Consider the following 20,510-nt stretch of genomic DNA (forward strand, 5'->3'; position numbering starts at 1 on the left):
TAAAATCTTTGTATAACTGAAGTATAAGTATTGTATTTGAAGGACGGAGCCACAGAAGTAACTGCTCACAGGGTAGAATATCCCCAGAGAGAATCTTACCTCTGGAGAAAAGAGCTGTATTTGCTGTCCCCATTTCACAGGTGAGAACAGAGACGTTAAGTGACTGTCCCAGCGTCACACAACCAGGGAGCATCAGAGACCAGGTTCAGACCCAGGTCTGTCTGACTTCCAACCCTAGCTCTTTCCAAAACCCTCTGCTTTGGCCCAGAGTTAGCAAGTGGGCTAAGGAGAGGGCCTGAGGAGCTTTCTGATGCAAAGTTGTGACACCTTTCACTATGACTGAGAGATAGACAGTCATTTAATACAGGAGCAGTCTTCTGACTTCTTGGTCTGATTTGTCCTGGCCACCCTACCAGGACACGCTTACTATGCTCCACAGGGCTTCTCAGATCTCTGTCTTTAACCAGTTTATTTGCGTGTCTCGAAACCCTCTTTACCATTAACCATTCAGTAGATATTAACTGAACTTCTGTTGGGTACCTCTGGGCAGGTTCTCTATCTTATTTCTGAGCTCATTCATTTGTTTATCAGCTCAGTCATAAGTGTTCTCTGGCTCTGTCTGCCGGGTCTGCCATAGGGACGGGTTCTCCCTGCCTCAGAGAACTCATCGTCTATAGGGGACCCCAAGAAGTAAGGTGAGTAGCGTAAGGGACTAGCTTATGGGCAGAGAGGTGTGCAGCCAGCTGTGCTGCAGGGTCCAGGAAGGCATTCAAAGAGCAGGCTGGGAAGGGCAAGAAGCAGAGAGAGAAGCGGGAAAAGGAAGACAAGAGGGAAAAGAGCTCAGAATTTCATGATGTTTTTTCTTCCAGTATTATTGACATATAATTGACATACAGCCCTGTATAAGTTTTAAGGTGTACAGCATAATTATTTGACTTACATATGTCATGAAATGATCACAGTAAGTTCAGTGAACATCCATTGTCTCATATGGATACAAAATAGAAAGGAAAAAACAACATTTTCCTTGTGATGAGAATTCCTAGAATTTGTTTTGTTAACATTTTGTTTAATTTTATTTTGTTCACATGTAACATATAGCAGTGTTAGTGGTACTTGCATACTATATCACTAGTACTTATTCTTCTTAAAACAGGAAGTTTGTACCTTCTGATCACCTTAATCCAATTCACCCCACCACACCTGCCACCTCTGTTAACCACAAATATGATCTCGTTTTCCATGAGGTTAGTTGGTTGGTTTTTAAAGTATAGTTCCGTGATTTTAAAGCGATTCATCATTTTCTTGAAGAGACCAATTATAAGAGACCTGGGAGGGTTGAGGGTAGAAAGTAAGCATAGCTTAGGATAACTGCATGCCCTTAAAAGCAAACATCAGGAGGCCAGCAAATGCCTTTATCTTCTGATCCCCAGCCTCCCAATACAGAGTTCATCCATCTGGTATCCCCTTTGGTTACATCATTCCTGAGAATCCCCCTGAACAATTGCTGACTGGTTCAGCTCTTACCACATGCTTCCCCTCCCCCATTTAAAAGAAGCAGAAATTAGTTTTCAGGGTAAAAATCTCACCCTGCATTAAAGAGCTCCTTAAAAGGATGAAGGACTTGGCTCCACCATCTCCCACCTCTTCTTCCTCCTTTCTGTGTTATTGAATGCTAGAAAAATTATCAAGGGAAGGACATTGATCACTCTTGCCCAAAAGCTTGAACCAGGGATCATTTTGCACATTCTTTAAAATCATTGACACCACACGACACCACAACAAAGCTGGGTTTATTATTAGTTCTTCCTTCTTTTTCCCCAGCACTCAATGCATGCCCTGCTAATCCAGTTTACAGGAAATCCTCTCCCAGGAACTGGACAGCCCATGGGTTTGCCACATCAGGCTGGCAGAGAGCACATAGCCCATTCATTAGTGAAAGTCCAGACCCCAAAGGATGACCATGGCCTCTTCACCTACCAGAGTCACTTTCCAGTAAATTGGGGCCCTTATGTGCCTACAGGAGTAACATTAATAGTCCTAGCTAACATTTATTGAGCACTTGTTATGAATGTGATATTTTAAATGGATTATTATCTTGTTTAACCTTCACAGCACCCGGGAGGCAGGCACTCCTCATTGTTGCTGCAGTCAGTCAGTTCGCTCAGGGCCTTTGCACTTGTCACTGATTCTGCCTGAGTTCTTGCCTTGTATCAGCATGGCATGTTCCCTCGCCTCCTGCAGTTCTTTGCCTGAATCATATCCCTTCTCAGAGAAGCCTTTGCCAACCACCCATTGAAAATCTCAATAGTTCCCCCACCTGAGTCCCCTTGGCTTTCCCTACTCTGTCATTATCATATGTCATCCTGTATGTTTAACCTACTTACCTTGTTTAATGTCTGTTCTCTATTTGCCTGAAGCCTCCATGAGGATAAGTATTTCTATCTGAAGAATGGGTTCCAATATATCTGAGTCTCTCAGAAGGTATCCATGGAGTGAAAAAAAATAAATGCAGTATCACCATAACCATTTTACAGGTTAGGTAAGAGAAGTTTACCTAACATTCAAAAAACTAAAATCATGGCATCTGGTCCCATTAGTTCATGGCAAATAGATGGGGAAACAATGGAAACAGTAACAGACTTTATTTTCCTGGGCTCCAAAATCACTGCAGATGGTGACTATAGTCATGAAATTAAAAGAGGCTTGCTCCTTGAAAGAAAAGCTATGACAAAGCTACACAGCATATTGAAAAACAGAGATATCGCTTTACCAACAAAGGTCAGCATAGTGAAAGCTATGGTTTTCCCAGTGGTCATGTGTGGATGTGACAGCTGGACTATAAGGAAAGCTGAGCACTGAAGAATTGATGCTTTTGAACTGTGGTGTTGGAGAAGACTCTCGAGAGTCCCTTGGACTGCAAGGAGATTCAACCAGTCCATCTGAAAGGAAATCAGTCCTGAATATTCATTGGAAGGACTGATGCTGAAGCTGAAACTCCAGTACTTTGGCCACCTAATGAAAAGAGCTGACTCATTAAAAAAGACCCTGATGCTGGGAAAGATTGAAGGCAGGAGGAGAAGGAGACAACAGAGGACGAGATGGTTGGATGGCATCACCGACTCAATAGACAAGAGTTTGAGCAAGCTCCAGGAGATGGTGATGGACAGGGAAGCCTGGCGTGCTGCAGTCCATGAAGTCGCAAGAGTCAGACACGACTGAGCAACTGATCAGCAACAACAAAGAGAAGTTTACAGACATTCACCCACAGTCCCCAGGTTCTATGGAAAACAAGTGATGGATCCAGAATTAACCTGCATCTCTGGCTTCTTAAGTCTTTTTGACACTACAGAGCCAGCATTCAGCCAAATCTAAAGCCTTCTCTAGAACTGTGGTTGTGCTGGGAAACAAGGGGACAGAACTACCTGTTCACCGATTGAAATGTCCCATTGAAGTCAGCTTTAGGGATTTACCTTAATAGAAGAACCATCTCAACCCCTCCTCTGCTCTGGGCACTTGCTTATTGAGATCCAACTCCCTGGAGAGTATTCAGTTCCATTCAACACCAGTGCAGGTCATTACGCTTGAATAAGCAGACTGACTGTGTGCTGTAGATAGTGTTGGAAGCTGTGGGTACAAAGTCAGTGAGATGCATGACTGCCTGTATGTATCTACACTCACTGTGCATTTTAATGTCACATGTAGACTGGTCACATAGTGCTTTTCTGCCTCTAGTTTCCTATACTAGTCACATCCTACTTCATCTTATGGGCTTCCCTGGTGGCTCACATGGCAAAGAATCTGCCTACAATGTGGGAGACCCAGGTTCAATCCCTGGGTCAGGAAGAACCCCTGGAAAAGGGAATAGTTACCCACTCTGGTATTCTTGCCTGAAGAATTGCGTGGACTGATGAGCCTGGTGGGCTACAGCCCACAGGGTTGCAAAGAGTTGGGCACGATTGAGCGACTAACACTTTCATTTTCATTTTATCTTATCAAGAGTGGTATTAGAAAATGCATGGGCTTGGGAGCCAGAGGAAATGATGTATGAATCTGGGTTCTTCCTTATTAGCCTCTTACTTAGTGAGTATTTCTGGGAGGTTATGAGGAGGAGGGGTGATGCCTGGGGCCTGGCGGGCACCAAGCAGTGGTGTGCTGCCAGCTTTGTTAGCTGTCAGTGCCATCATTGATTTTTGGTCAGCTTATGAGTGGTGGCTTTGGTGCCTACAAGAGAATAGGAACTTATTTTGAGTTTTTTAAAAATCTGCCCCAGGTAATAACAATAGCTCTTATTTAATTGAGACTAGCCTTTGTGTTGGGCTTCCCTGATGGCTCAGTGATAAACAATCCACCTGCCAGTGCAGAAGACTAGGGTTCAATACCTGGGTTGGAAAGATCCCCTGGAGAAGGAAATGGCAACCCACTCCAGTATTCTTGCCTTGGGAAATCCTGTGGACAGAGGAACCTAATGGGCTACAGTTCATGGGATCAAAAAACACTCAGACATGATTTAGCAGCTGAACAGCAACAAAGCCTTTGTATTAGTCACTGGGCTGAGTGGTCTCTTTTATCTTCTTTAATCCTTACCACACTCCTATGCGTTTGGAGTCTACAGGTGAATAAGAGCTTAATTTGGGTCTTAAAAAAATCTTCCCCAGGCAGTACCAGTGGCTCTTATTTAATTGAGACTACCCTTTGTATTGGGCTTCCCTGGTGGCTTAGATGGCAAAGAATCTGCCTGCAATGCAGGAGACCTGGGTTTGGTCCCTGGGTCAGTAAGATCCCCTGGAGAAGGAAATGGCAACCCCCTCCAGTATTCTTGCCTGGAAAATCCAATGGACACAGGAGCCTGGTGAGCTACAGTCCATGGGATTGCAAAGGAGACCAACATGATTTAGCAACTAAACAACCACAAAGCCTTTGTATTAGTCACTATGCTAAATGGTCTGTTTTATTTAAACCTTGCCACAGTCCTATGAGTCATTATTTATACCTATTTTACAGAGGAGTACATAGAGCAGTAATTAGGGCACATCAGATCAGATCAGATCAGTCGCTCAGTCGTGTCCGACTCTTTGCGACCCCATGAATCGCAGCACGCCAGGCCTCCCTGTCCATCACCAACTCCCGGAGTTCACTGAGGCTCACATCCAAGATCATAAGGCTGGTAAACTGGGAGCTGACATGTGGATGGATGCTGGGACCTTACTCTAATCTTTGTGTCAATTCCCCCAGGTGATCCAAATGTGGGACTTGAGAGGGGACTCTCCTCTTGCCATCTTTCTCAAACTAGTCAGGAAAGCAACAAAAAGTACTGAAACTGGAGTCAGAAGACTTACACTCAAATCCTGATTCTGCCACTTGTGTAAGCATCCTGGCTTTAGGACATTGAGCTCACTTCTCTGAGTTTTGATTTCTCTATTTATGGCAAATTAAGAGATTGCCCTTGATGATGTCTGTGAGTCCTTCCTACTCGATGGACTTCTTTATTCAAACTGAGACAGGCTGAAGAATCTTTAATAACTACCTTAACTACAGTAGGTTTGAACTCAACAAAAATGCATACCTATGACACCAAAAGACATGTTCAAGAATATTATATCAGCTTTCAAAATTGGAAACCACCCACATATCCATTAGCAAAGTAATGTATAACTAGGGTGAGATATATTCATAGCGTGGGTAACAATACAGCATTATTGGCCTTTGATTCATGCCTGTTTGTTCAGCATGCTGCAGGCCTGCAGAGCCAGTCAGCCACACTGCCATTGGGGTCAGGAAGACCTCAGTGGAAATACCAGCTCTGCCACTCATGAGCCGTATGACCTCTCTGAGCCTCAATTTCCTTATCCATAAAATAAGCATTGTTGTTGTTCTTTAGTCAGTAAGCCATGGCAAACTCTTTGCATGGGTTGTAGCCTGCCGGGCTCCTTTGTCCCTGGGCTTTCCCAGGCAAGAATACTTGAGTTTCCATTTCCTTCTCCAGGGGATCTTCATGACCCAGGGATCAAACTCATATCTCCTGCTTTGGCAGGCAGATTCTTTACCACTGAACCACCAGGGAAGCCCAGAATATGCATGATCATTCCAGTTTCCATGGGGGCAGTCCAGGGAATTAAATAAAATAATATATGTGTAATAGGAGCCCATCATCTTATCAGATTAATTCCAGTTCTTTTAATGAAAGAACTGTTTATGGAGTGGACAGAGAGCATTGATGTGTCAGCAAGCAGGCTGAGGCCCCGGAGACCAGCAGAAGTGGTCAATGTTACCAGCTCTGGGCCAAGAGATATGTGTTAGTTTCCTGAGGCCACTGTAACTAAGGACCACGGACTGGGCGGCTTAGCAGAATTTATTTTCTTACAGTTCTGGAGGCTGAAAGTCCAAGATCAGGGGTTGGTTCTCTCTGAGGCCTCCAGCCTTTACTCACAAGATGGCTGTCTTCTCCTAGTGTGTTCATGTGGTCCCCTCTCTGCCTGTCTATCCAGATGTCCTCCTCTCATAAGAATAACTGTTCCTTCTGGGTTAGGGCCCGCACTCATGACTTTAACACTTGTTTGAAGACCCTCCCTCTGAAAATAATCACATCCTGAGGTCCTGGGTGGGGGGTAGGACTCCAGCATATGAATTAGGGGGAGGACATAGTTCAGCCCATAACAAGATGTGAAGGAGGTGATGTTGTCAGACACCAGTTGAGACTTTGAGCTGTGAAGGGTAGCTGCCTGGCAGAAGCTGCAGGGGATGGGAGACAGGCCCTGCTGGAAGCACTGCCCAGACCCAAGAGTGTGCCAAGAGGACCGCCCCCTCCTGCCTCCCTCCCTCTGGTCTGTTGCAATGTTTCCAGTGGGAAACCAGCCACCAGGGATCCCAGGCGATTCCGTCTGAAGGCCATGAGCTCTACGTTCTTCACCAGCTGTTCTTTCAGCGCCTACTTTTCCTTCAAGTGTGTGAGCAAGTGAGCGATGAAGATACATAGGGTGCCCTTCCGTGTGGGTTGACTTTGTTTAAGTTGGAAGTTGCAGAAATGCTCCTTGCCTTTCTGCTGTCCATTAGCACTGTGTTCAGTCAGACTCGCATGCACGTTTGGCTGGTCCACACCGCTCGGCCTCCCGAGCCATATCGCCCTTCTTGGTGAGCAAATGAGACATCATCTTGTGCAGTGAAGCATCTAGCCAGACTGGTAGGGAGATGCAAGCTCATTCTTTGTTAAAAATTAAAATCTGCATTCCGACAAGCCGGGCAGCAGATCTGACTTCTCTTCATAGAGTAGTTATTTTTCGGTTCCTGATAGAAAGTCTGTGGGCCTTAGGACCCCTAGGCAGGCTCGGCACTGTCCTCGGCTTTTGCACCCACACCTGACTTTTCTAAGCATCATAACATGTCCCGTTTTGTTCAGTGGTCATTTTAAGATCAAAATCTTGGACACTCTGTATTTTTCCCCTATACAAATCCAAAAAACACTTCCTTCAAACTGAAAGAGACAGGCTGAAGTCTTTAATAACTACCTTAAGTACAGCAGGTTTGCACTCAACAGAAATGTATACCTGTGACACCCAGAGACACGTTCCAGAATGTTATATCAGCTTTCAGAACTGAAAACAAGCTACATGTCTGTCAGCAATGTAGTGGAGAAGCAGGGTGAGATATGTTCATAGTGTAGGTAACAATGCAGCGTTAAGTGAACAGACTACAATGATGTGCAGTAATATGAATGGGTTTCACAGAAGTAATATTGAGCCAAAAGGCCAGGCATAAAAGGAGTCCATACTGTATGATTCAATTTATGTATAATTCAGAACCTGATGAGGTATCCCAGGTGGCACAGTTGGTAAAGAATCCACTTGTCAATGCAGAAGACACAAGAAACACAGGTTCAATCCCTGCGTCCAGAAGATCCCCTGGAGTAGGAAATGGCAACCTGCCCCAGTATTCCTGGCCTAGAAAATTCCGAAGACAGAGGAGTCTGGAGGGAGCTCAGTCCATGGGGATGCAGAGAGTTGGACATGACTGAGCATGCACTGCTAGCTGGCAGAACCTGATGAAACTGAACTACCGTGTGAGAATTCAGGATCACAGCAGGGCTGTGTGTATGTATATGACTTTGAGCCCACAGTAAGAGAGATTCTGGTCTGTCTGTGATGTTCTGTTTCTTAGTCCAAGTTCCAGTTAAAACAGTAATTTCACTTTGTGAAAATTCATCACACTATGTATTTAAGATCTATATACTTTTTTGAGTGTATATATTAATAATACTTCAATATAAGTTCACTTATAAAAGGAGTGGTTAAAAGGTATTTGCCAGCCACACCATCCCCATGGAAAAGAAATGCAAAAAAGCAAAATGGCTGTCTGGGGAAGCCTTACAAATAGCTGTGAAAAGAAAAGAAGTGAAAAGCAAAGGACAAAAGGAAAGATATAAGCATCTGAATGCAGAGTTCCAAAGAATAGCAAGGAGAGACAAGAAAGCCTTCCTCAGTGACCAATGCAAAGAAATAGAGGAAAACAACAGAATGGGAAAGACTAGAGATCTCTTCAAGAAAATTAGAGATACCAAGGGAACATTTCATGCAAAGATGGGCACAATTAAAGGACAGAAATGGTATGGACCTAACAGAAGCAGAAGATATTAAGAAGAGATGGCAAAAATGCACAGAAGAACTGTACAAAAAAGATCTTCACAACCCAGATAATTACGATGATGTGATCACTGACCTAGAGCCAGACATCCTGGAATGTCAAGTCAAGTGGGCCTTAGAAAGCATCACTATGAACAAAGCTAGTGGAGTTGATGGAATTCCAGTTGAGCTATTTCAAATCCTGAAAGATGATGCCGTGTAAGTGCTGCACTCAGTATGTGAGCAAATTTGGAAAACTCAGCAGTGGCCACAGGACTGGAAAAGGTCAGTTTTCATTCCAATTCCAAAGAAAGGCAATGCCAAAGAATGCTCAAACTACTGCACAATTGCACTCATCTCACACGCTAGTAAAGTAATACTCAAAATTCTCCAAGCCAGGCTTCAGCAATACGTGAACCGTGAACTTCCTGATGTTCAAGCTGGTTTTAGAAAAGGCAGAGGAACCAGAGATCAAATTGCCAACATCCACTGGATCATGGAAAAAGCAAGAGAGTTCCAGAAAAACATGTATTTCTGCTTTATTGACTGTGCCAAAGCCTTTGACAGTGTGGATCACAATAAACTGTGGAAAATTCTGAAAGAGATGGGAATGACCAACCTAGATAGCATATTCAAAAGCAGAGACATTACTTTGCCAACAAAGGTTCGTCTAGTCAAGGCTGTGGTTTTTCCTGTGGTCATGTATGGATGTGAGAGTTGGACTATGAAGAAGGCTGAGTGCCAAAGAATTGATGCTTTTGAACTGTGATGTTGGAGAAGACTCTTGAAAGTCCTTTGGACTGCAAGGAGATCCAACCAGTCCATTCTGAAGGAGATCAGCCCTGGGATTTCTTTGGAAGGAATGATGCTAAAGCTGAAACTCCAGTACTTTGGCCACCTCATGTGAAGAGTTGACTCATTGGAAAAGACTCTGATGCTGGGAGGGATTGGGGGCAGGAGGAGAAGGGGACGACAGAGGATGAGATGGCTGGATGACATCACTGACTCAATGGACGTGAGTCTGAGTGAACTCCGGGAGTTGGTGATGGACAGGGAGGCCTGGCGTGCTGCGATTCATGGGGTCGCAAAAAGTCGGACACACTGAGCGACTGAACTGAACTGAACTGAAACCCTTTATGTTCTTCCTCCTATCACAGCTCTGTTCAGTGAGAAGAAGAGATTATGGTAACATTGTATGCTCTTAAAGGACCACTCCCTATGATGTGAGATCTGAACTCACCTCTTTTTGAACCAACCTTGCTTGCCCTAAACATACCTTTCTTATTTCAGTGCCCCAAACACCTCCAGGCTCTTGAGAGCGGGGACTACTGTGTTGTTCATCTTTGTATACCTAGTGCCTAGCATGTAAAAGTCACTTGATAGACATTTATTGAATGAACGAATGAGTAAGTGGGTGAGTGAATGACCACCAGCCTTTTATAAGATTGAGCTGCTTTTTATACTTCATCCATTCACACTTTCAGAAACCCCAGCAAAGTCAGGGAACGCTTTAGGAGAAAGGATTTCCATATTCTCTGTCTCTGATAAAGAATTTTTGAGAAGGAAAACACTTAAAAAGCGAAAAGCAGAACCTTTTAATTTATATGATCAAAAGTAAGTCCTAGGTAAAATCAGCAGGGGATTTTAAATTAAGTGAATTTTAATAAATTCACTTTCCATTGGGTCATCATGCATAAGAAGAGAACTCTAGTGCTTCAAAGCAGAAGAGAGGAAAGTCAGAATTATGTGGGACATTGTCATAAACATTTCTAGGATGAGAGCCGGCATCTTCCCCAGAGGCTCCTGCGTAGACAACCAGTCCATCTCCACTTAAAGTTTTGTTTCTTTGATTGAAGCCAGCAAAGCTATAGGAAGGACTAAAGGAAGGACCAAGGGATAGACTTCCATTTTCATATATCAGCCCTTGAAGTGCAGGCAGAAAGTTGAGAAAATGCAGACAGAAGCCAGAGAGGACTCAGGCAAAGGGAAAAAGCAATATTCTACCAGTTTCCTGGGGGAGAGGTCCTGGTAAATAAATCTAGAAAGTGTCAGATGCAGTAACCACCTTTGAGATTCACCAGGCACATTGATAAAACCACCACAGTTTAACTGTATTTAACCCCCTATCTCCTAAACTTATTTAACATAGCAGACCCTGCTTCCCGTAATGTCTGTTAGCATCCTGCAGCAGGCCATGGAACATACTGTGGGAAACACTGCCTCTGGGAATAAAAGGTTTAATCTGAAATTCGTTCTCTACTGGTCGAAGGCATCAGGTAGCCACTTTGTACCTCAGTTTCTTCTTCTGATTTAAGGAAGCACGTAATTGGAATTGACCTATAGTTAGTCTGTCCCAGCTGTATTCTTTAGCTTGGCTGAAGCGTGAAAGCAGACTGCATGGATGGAAAGAAAGAAAGAAAACAGAGGCAAAACCTCCTCATTTTTTACTTTTTTTAAAAAAAAGTATTTATTTGACTGTGCCAGGTCTTAGTTGTAGCACAAAGGATCTTTGATCTTCGTTGCAGCATGCATTCTCAGTTGGCCAACCCTTTTCGGTCCTATGGACTATAGTCTGCCAGGCTCCTGTGTCCTTGAGATTTCCCAGATGAGAATACTGGAGTTAGTTGCCATTTCCTCCTTTAGGGGGTCTTCCCAACCCAGAGATAGAACCTGTGTCTCTTGCATCTCCTGCATTACAGGAAGATTCTTTAGCACTGAGTCACGGTGACCTTTTTAGCCGTGGTATGCAATCTTTAGCCGTGGCATGTGGGATCCAGTTCCCTGGCTAAGGATCAAACCCAGACTCCTTGGAGCATGGAGTCTTAACCAGTGAAACACCAGGAAAATCCCAGAACCTCCTCTTAAACAGCAGATTTTCTTTAATACGAGCTTGAGGTCTTCCCTTTGCTGGAAGGGTTTTAAGGGATTCTCCTGGCCTGCAGGAGGTGGTACAGCACAGGCTAAGAGGTTAGTTGTGGACTCAGATACAGAAAGAAGAGAATGTCTGTGCCATGTGGGAGGGGAATTGACATGTTAGCTATAGAACAGCACACTGTTTTAAATTATTCTTGGCTGCAACCCCTGGTCCCTTACACAGGTTCAGACTCCACCTACATGAGCAGCCTCAGTCACACAGGGCTCCCTGCCTCTCCTGTCTTTGTATGCTTGGTTTCCTCCAGGTTCTGACACAAGCAATCTGATTTTGGCCTGTGGTCTTCGCAGAATCCTCCAAACATTCCCTAACTGTTTCTCTAGGAGCTCCCTGGCTTGTTTTGGCTTCAGGTCACAGATTCAGCAAAGTCTCACCATATTTACTATGGTCATGTACACAGACGCACACTACCACAGGGTGGTCTAGTGGAGCTCAAAAGGCCACAGGGCTAAGAGTGAGAAGAATTTGGTCACCTACCAGCTAGACAAGAGCCTTAGTTTCTTCGTCTCAAAAGTGGAAATAATTCCATGAACCTAGCTGGCCCATCATAAGAGTCAGAGGTTATCTAGGTCATGCACCTTGTCTTTCGGATACAGCAGTTGCTTAATAAATGACAGGTGACACTCATCAGCTTGTCACCATTTTTATTCTGCTTCCCTCTTGTAGTTGCAGTGGTTAAAAAAAAAAATCAGTATCTGGCTCATTTTTTTTTAAAAGTGTTATATTCTGTCTCCGCATTCACATCCAGCCTCCTCTCCCTGCCATATTGGCTACCAAGCTGTTACTACATATTCAGTTTGGGAAAAAGAAACATTGTCCTCTGATCCAGAGATGAAACGCCCCACCACTGGACCAGATGTTCACAGGAAAAGCCTTTGATTTTTCATTTATTTATTCATTTATTTATTTAGTGTTAGTCTCTTAAGCTCCCAGCACAGCAGCAGAAGGTAAGGCTGTGCAAGCCCCACGCATACCAGCCAGCTCCATTGGGAGGGCCTTTCAAATTCCAGGCATGCTGCCTCCGTGCAGAGCTCTGGCCTCTGGGGCCAAGGGCTCGCTCTTCGCTCCCAGACCCCAACGGCAAGAATAGAAATGGCAGATCACGTAGCAGCAAATGCCAGGCAAAGGCCAGAGTCAAGCTTTTTGGCACCTCTGTCCCCCTGACAGCAGGAAGCAGTGTCAGTCTCTGTCCTGGGGCCCATATTCCAAAGCCAAAGCTGTGTTGTTTCAGCTTGAAAGGGTCCAATTGCAGAAGGAGCCATTTTCATCATTTTTAACTAGGGTTCACTGAAAAAGCTTCCTCCCACATTGCGTGCATGCCCATTAATTTGCGTTAATTCGAGTGGGAATCAAGCAAGTTCAATGAGTGATAATTAGGTACCTTAATGAAGAAATGTATAGTTTCTGTAACTGTTATTTACAAGCTTTTATGTACCACTTCATATTTCCAGAGGCCTTCACAATCATTCATCAGGCCTCAGTACCGTAGGAGTGAGGTCAATAAGTACTGAGAGTTGTGGTTCCCTTGGAAATGTTGTCTTTCAGCTCTTGTATAATCTAGGTACAAATTCCCCACCTTTGACAAGACAGGAAGATTATCTTACAAGTACATACCCATGTGATTATATTTAACAGCCTAATAGGCTCCTTAGCTGCTTGAAGACACAATTATGTACATGATTGTAAATACTTAGAGTGTATTTTCTTTTTCTTAAATCATTAATTTTTGTTTTTTTTTACTGCGCTGGGTCTTCACTGCTGAGCAGACTTTTCTCTAGTTGTGGCAAGTTGGATCTACTCTCTAGCTGCGATATGTGAGCTCATTGTTGAGATGGCTTCTGTTGCGGCTCTAGGGTGCGCGGGCTTCTGTAGTTGTGGCTTCCGGGCTCCAGAGCACAGGCTCTCGTGGTGCACTGGCTTAGTTGCCCTGCGGCATGTGGGATCTTTCCTGACCAGGAATCAAACTCGTGTCTCCTGCATTGGCAGGTGGATTCTTTACCACTGAGCCATCACGAAGCCCTGGAGTGTATTTTCTTTCCTTCAGTCTTCTTTTTTTCATTTTCTGTGGGTTGTATGCCTTGGCAACTGCTTGCAATATCCCGAAGGGAGATCCTAGTCACAAAAGTGCTTAAGTGACGAGCCCCTAAGCTGTTACTGTTCAGTAGGTCAGTCGAGTCCGACTCTTTGTGACCCTGTGGACTGCAGCACACCAGGCTTCCCTGTCCTTCACCATCTCCTGGAGTTTGCTCAAACTCATGTCCATTGAGTCAGTGATGCCATCCAACCATCTCATCCTATTCTCCTCCTGCCCCCAATCCCTCCCAGCATCAAGGTCCTTTCCAATGAGTCAGTTCTTCGCATTAGGTAGCCAAAGTATTGGAGCTTCAACTTCAGCATCAGTCCTTCCAATGAATATTCAGGACTGATTTCTTTTAGGATTGACTGGTTTGACCTCCTTGTAGTCCAAGGGACTCTCAAGAGTCTTAAGCTACCTATTGACAAAAGACTAAGAAGCAATATGGACCTGGCAATATCTCACAGTTTTTAAGTGTCCAGTGCATTCTACCTGCACAAGGGGATTTTTAGAAAGACCAAATAATTTAGGTTCATAAATAAATGAGTGCGTATAGACATTTATTATCAATATTTCTCAAGTCAGCAGTATTGAGAACAGTTTCTACTGTACTCAGTAACTTTTTTAATGTCATGGAATCTTTATTTCAAGGTAGGAAATCATAAATCATGGCTTATACCAGACACTTTTAAAGTTTTAGAGCTTCAGCGTCAGTCCTTCCCATGAATATTCAGAGTAAATTTCCTATAGGATTGACTGGTTTGATCTCCTTGTCCAGGAGACTCTCGAGAGTCTTCTCCAGCACCACAGTTTGAAAGCATCATTTGGTGCTCAGCCTTGCAGCCTTCTTTATGGTCCAACTCGCATATCTGTACATGACTACTGGAAAATCCATAGCTTTCACTATACGGACTTCTGTCACCAACGTGATACCTCTGCTTTTTAATACTCTATCTAGGTTTGTCATAGCTTTTCTTCCAAAGAGCAAGTGTCTTTTAATTTCATGGCTGCAGTCACCATCCACAGTGATTTTGGAGCCCAAGAAAATAAAATATGTCACTATTTCCACTTTTTCCCATCTATTTGCCATGAAGTGATGGGACTGGATGCCATGATCTTAGTTTTTTGAATGTTGAGTTTTAAGCCAGCTTTTTCACCCTCCTCTTTAACCCTCATCAAGAAGCACTTTAGTTCCTCTTCGCTTTCTGCCATTAGAGTGGTATCATTCACATATCTGAGGTTGTTTATATTTCTCCTGGCAATCTTGATTCCCACTTGTGATTCATCCAGCCCAACATTTCACATGATGTACTCTGCATATAAGTTAAGTAAGCAGGGTGACAATATACAGTCTTGATGTACTCTTTTCCTAATTTAGAACCAGTCAGTTGTTCCATGTCTGGGTTCTAACTGTTGCTTCTTGACCTTCATACAGATTTCTCAGGAGGCAGGACAGGTAGTCTGGTATTCCCATCTCTTTAAGAATTTTCCACAGTTTGTTGTGATCCACACAGTCAAAGGCTTTAGCATAGTCAATGGAGCTGAAGTAGGTCGTTTTCTGAAATTCTCTTGCTTTATCTGTGATCCAACGGATGTTGGCAATTTGATCTCTGGCTCCTATGCCTTTTCTAACCCAACTTGTACATCTGGACGTTCTCAGTTCACATACTGCTGAAGCCTAGCTTGAAGGATTTTGAGTATTACCTTGCTAGCATATGAAATGAACACAGTTGTATGGGAATTTGAACATTCTTTGGCATTGCCCTTCTTTGGGATTGGAGTAAAAACTGACCTTTCACAGTCCTGTGGCCACTGCTGAGTTTTCCAAATTTGCTGGCATATTGAGTGCAGCACTTTCACAGCATCATCTTTTGAGGTTTGAAATAGCTCAGCTGGAATTCCATCACCTCCTCTAGCTTTTTTCATAGTAATGTTTCCTAAGGCCCATTTGACTTCACATTCTAGGGTGTCTGGCTCTAGGTGAGTGACCACATCATCATGGTTATCCAGGTCATTAAGACTTTTTTGTATACTTTTCCTGTGTATTCTTGCCACTTTTTCTAAATCTCTTCTGTTACGTCCATATGATTTCTGTCCTTTATTGTGCTGATCTTTGCATGAAATCTTCCCTTGGTTCTCTAATTTTCCTGAAGAGATCTCTAGTCTTTCCCATTCTGTTGTTTTCCTCTGTTTCTTTGCATTGTTTACTTATGAAGGCTTTCTTCTCTCTCCTTGCTGTTTTCTGGAACTCTGCAGCATTCTGTTGGGTATATGTTTCCCTTTCTCCTTTGCCTTTCCCTTCTCTCCTTTTCTCAGCTATTTGTAAGACCTCCTCAGACAACCACTTAACCTTCTTGGCATTTTTTGCAATGCTCATGGTTAAAAATTTACCAGCCTACCACTAGGGGCACGCGGCAGTTTTCTGAGTTTGCAAAGGCAAGTAGCCCTGGTGGCTCAATGGTAAAGAATCAGCCTGCAATGCAGAAGACATGGGAGTTCAATCCCTGGGTCAGGAAGGTCCCCTGGAGAAGGAAATGGCAACCCACTCCAGCCTGGAAAATCCCATGGACAGAGGAGCCTGACAGGCTACAGTCCATGGGGTTGAAAAAGAGTTGGACACAACTTAGCAACTAAACTACAACAACCCAGGTAGAAACCAAAAGTCAGAAAAAGAACAAGTCTTGGTCTGAGTCACAGAACTCCACAGAGGCATTGCTGGGACTCTGGTCTGTGTGGTGTCGCTGAAGAAGCTCTGGCTTTGGAGTCAGGCAGATCTGACTTTGGATCTCATAGAACTGCTCTTACACAGTAAACTGTTTAAGTGTCTGACCCAGCGTCCACCCCACTCAGCCTCCCCACCTGCAAAATAAGGGTGACAATATCTAGGTTATCCGTGTGCCAAAAAAACCTAACAAAGCACCAGGGAGATGTGCAATAGGTATGATTTGCCCTTTTGACTTACAAGTTCAGATCTCTGTGTATTACCCCATTCTTGCCATAACCATATATATGTATTTTTTTTATTTCAACCCTACCCAATGGACCAAACACCTTTCACAAAATAGTAAATATACTTTTTTCTCCAAATATGTTCCACTGGAATAAGTTTTTTAAAAAAAGTCTCAGTGCTGACATTTATGTGTGATTTGGGGAATCAGTTTCTTTCCAACAATCTTAGAAATGTATGTACTAGGTATCAAGTAAGATCATTTTTCAGCCGCCCGGAGTTTTCTCCACTGACTGTTCTGCTGAGCTAAGCTTCCTGAGGAGGATTGATTTGGGAGCCCATGGGTGCCACGGTTCCATCCACCAAATTAACTGCAGTAGCCTGCAGGGGCGTCCTTTTCGCTGTTTGTGTTCTGTGCCGTGTGCGTTCTCTGCATATGCTCACCAACCAGTTAGTAGACACTCGCTCCTAAGCTATCCAGCTAAGCCAAGAATGTACTTTTCTTTTTAGACTTTTACTAATTTATTTTTACCCGAATAATACATTTAGTTGTTTTTAACATTTTTAAAAATACAAAGGTGTATAAAATGACAATTGCCCTTCCTGTGTGGTAGAGTGTGCTCTGTTCAACTCTTTGCAAACCCATGAACTGTAGCCTGCCAGGCTCCTCTGTCCATGGGATTTCCCCTAGACAAGAATACTGGAGTGGGTTGCCATCTCCTTCTCCAGGGGATCTTTCTGACCCAGGGATCAAACCCGTGTCTCCTGCACTGGCATGTAGATTCTTTACCACTGAGCCACCAGGAAATCCCTTCCCTTCCTATACAATCCCCCATTCACTCAAGTCTCTCCCATAAACCGCCCCCCACACTAAAAAGAGGGTAGGGAGGAGGAGGAAGCAACCTCTGACAACTAGTTTCTTATGAACTTGAAGGCTCTTGGGGCCCCATCTGAACACCCAGCGTCAGCACAGCCTTCACCTTAGTTTCTACCTGTGTCTAATGCATTGGGCCAAAGAAAGCTATTAAAACCAGCAATACTGCAATGAGCTCATATGGCTTGTCAGGAGGTATAAAGCAAATTGGCAAAGACATACCCATAATAAAGTCGGAGAGGATCTGCTTTGTTTCTGTAAAGATAAATGACACAGGTTGTACAAACACCATCTATCAGCTAACCCTCGGTAGGTTGTCATTTATCTGGGGAAAAACAGGAGAGAATCTGTGTTTACAGGGTGTGTTCCATGTGTCAGGTGTGCAGTGCTAGGCTCTTTTTTTCTTTTTTCTGGTGGTAAAATACACAAAACATAAAAATGCCGTTTTAACCGTCTTTAAGTGTACAGTTCAATGGCATTAGGTACATTCACAGTGTTGTACGACCATCACCACCATCCGTCTCCAGGGCGTGCTGGGCTCCTTTGCCTGTCTCACCTGGTCCCTGCAGCAGCTTCTGAAATCTGTGTTAATATCCTCCATACAGTGCGGATATTTCAGAGAGGCTATTTAACGTCTCATACCAAGTACCTGGCAGAGCCTGGGGTGAACCCAGGCATGTTCGTCTCCAAAACACATGGTCAGGCGTGCCTGGCTCGCTCTCTTATCTGTGGTTTTTTCCTCTGTTTCATCCTATACTGTTGTCCAGGGGTGATCCTGCTGCTTCTAGATAAGCTGCGGAAGATGAAGTGGGAGCAGATGTGGAGGCTGACCGCAGAGAGGGAGCTGATGGGCATGCTCTCTACGTCCTTAGCTGACCAGGTGAGTCACCAGCCTAGAAGGTATGGTTATTCCCAGCCCCCTAATGTGCTGCTTCTCAAACTTGCATGGGGCTGGGTCTACATTATTTTTCCAGCTCTTGCATGACTTCACACTTAGATAAATCTGCTTCATTCTTGCCAGCTGAAGACCACAGCCCTCTCCTTAGTTCATTCCCCTTGTTCATCCGTGTTTATCACACTTTTTCCTGCACACTGTGCATGCCAGGAACTATGTTCAGAAACAGGATTACAGGGATAAACGAAGGACAGAATCCTTGGCCTCAGAAAGTCCATAGTTTATTGATGTAGACTCTCAAGTAAGTGATAGTTTGGTGTGTTAAGAGGAGGTCACGGTCTTCACCTCAATGCAGAATGCACAGTGCCTGCCCCCTGAGATTCTGAAATGCCAAGGCATATTTCCTGGACAAGATTTCATTTGTCTTTTTGGCAAATAGAATCAAACTTTTAAAGCCACGCCTTTTGCTTAGCTCCTGTACTGTGACCCCCATCCTCAAGGGGAATGGATTTAAATAGAAGGGACAAACCTCCTTGGCTGGTGAAATCAGCTTTTAATCCAGGCAGTCTGAAAAAGTCCATGAACTCCAGCAAGCAACTAACATAAATTCCTAAAACCCCCATTTCTCATTTCTGCTGAGCCTTTGACTTTGAATCTACTAGGGTCACACATCTTGATTCTGAGATCCCCATGTTATATGTGGCCATCTCAAAATGTAAAGATATCTCTGAGTTCGCTGCATGTTATTCTTTCCTGTTCAACCAAAGAGCAAGCCCACTCTCCTTGTTTTTGTTCATCATTCAGCTGCCTGATTCATTGAATTCTTGCAGAGTTTTCTAGTATGAAGGAAAACAAGAAACTCTGTAGGGTTACTTTATTATTTTTTTTTTTTTAGCATTGTTATTATTCAGTATTTCCCAAGCAGCCAGAAACTAATTTCCTTTTTCATACAGGAGATATGGTATAATGAATGAGTTAAAAATTACCCAGGTAGCTGTTTTAAACCTGAGGGGAAAATTGTCCTCCATCATCATATTTCAAGTCGGGTCACAATGACTTGAGTGTGTCCCCAAAAGCTAGCAATTGCATGTCCATGTCCAGAGAGGATAGTTTATTCAGCCATCTCCTTCTGTGAAGGCCCATAATTCACCTTCCGGCTCCACTTGTCAGCAGCTAGTTAATAAGCATGGCCTGGTGGTGCAGGAGCTTGGAGAAGAGCTGGAAAGAAGGAAAGCCCCATAGAAAAGTCAGAGTTGAATTTGGAGATGGGGAGCACAGATACAGGCACCCTGGCCCATAGGAATCCCAGGCACATCCATCATCAAGTCTGCCCAGAGCCCCAGGAAATGCGGCTGAAGCAGGATGTATCATTTGTCTCAGCCCCTGAATCAGCGGAGCAACTTGTCATCACACAGTTTCCTCTCCAGGAGGCTCAGGATGGATGACATGGGGTTCCTCTGTGAGGTAAGAAGCGGGCCAGAAAAGCGGCTTCATTTATTATATACCAGCTCGAGTGGAAAAGATGCTCTGTGTCTGCTCCCATGTCCCTTTGCTGGAAGGGGATCACTGAGATCAGCAGGACCCGTGAACATCAAGTCAGCATGGGGCATTCCCCCCAGTGTAGGGGGATCTATCCAAACAGGATTGCTTGGTTTCTAGAGATAAAAGGCACGGGAAATGCCCAGCAGGGCAAGCCAGCCTGTCCTCCAAGCAGGAGGCTCATGAGAGATTGCACAGGAGATGTCATGCCTCGAGAGCCAGCATCACAAGCTGAGCCCATTTGACTGACAGTTGTCTCTGGCTTTTATCCCCCAGGACATTTTCAACGCTGTCATCAAACAAAACCCCTTCCTCGTGTATCAGCTGCCCTGCTTCTGGAATGTGCAGCTGTCAGACCACACCCGCTCCGAGCAGTGCTACAGAGACGTGTCTGATCTAAAGGTAGGATAAGGAAAGCCCTGGTGGGCATCAGCTCACCCCCCGGGTAAAGTGAGGTGCCCAGCAGTGGCAGAGGGAACCCGGATGGGGCATGAGTGGCTCGGAGCCTGTGTGCAGTGTGGGGAAAGAGAGAAGGGTGCAGGAGAGCAGAATGAATGTGCTTTTCTTCTTTGTTTGGTTCCCCACCCGTCTTGTTTGGGCTTTCTGGAAAGCATAAGGCCTCCCAGCACAAGAA

At 44.3% G+C, this 20,510-nt stretch overlaps 1 protein-coding gene across 6 annotated transcripts in view; it reads left to right on the forward strand.

Annotated features, from left to right (window-relative positions):
• The window catches only part of LARGE1 (LARGE xylosyl- and glucuronyltransferase 1), a 458,303-nt gene that overhangs the window by 348,426 nt on the left and 89,367 nt on the right, over positions 1-20,510 (forward strand). For 5 of the 6 annotated variants that reach the window (XM_055574698.1, XM_055574701.1, XM_055574705.1 and 2 more), the window contains 3 exons: positions 18,210-18,322; positions 19,718-19,801; positions 20,153-20,278. In XM_055574698.1, coding sequence (XP_055430673.1) covers positions 18,210-18,322; positions 19,718-19,801; positions 20,153-20,278 — 323 coding nt within the window. The remainder of the gene's footprint in view (positions 1-18,209; positions 18,323-19,717; positions 19,802-20,152; positions 20,279-20,510) is intronic. The other variant, XM_055574708.1, reaches the window with a different exon arrangement.

This window comes from Bubalus kerabau, chromosome 1 (genome assembly GCF_029407905.1).
Source record: "Bubalus kerabau isolate K-KA32 ecotype Philippines breed swamp buffalo chromosome 1, PCC_UOA_SB_1v2, whole genome shotgun sequence".
In the NCBI taxonomy this organism is placed as follows: Eukaryota; Metazoa; Chordata; class Mammalia; order Artiodactyla; family Bovidae; genus Bubalus; species Bubalus kerabau.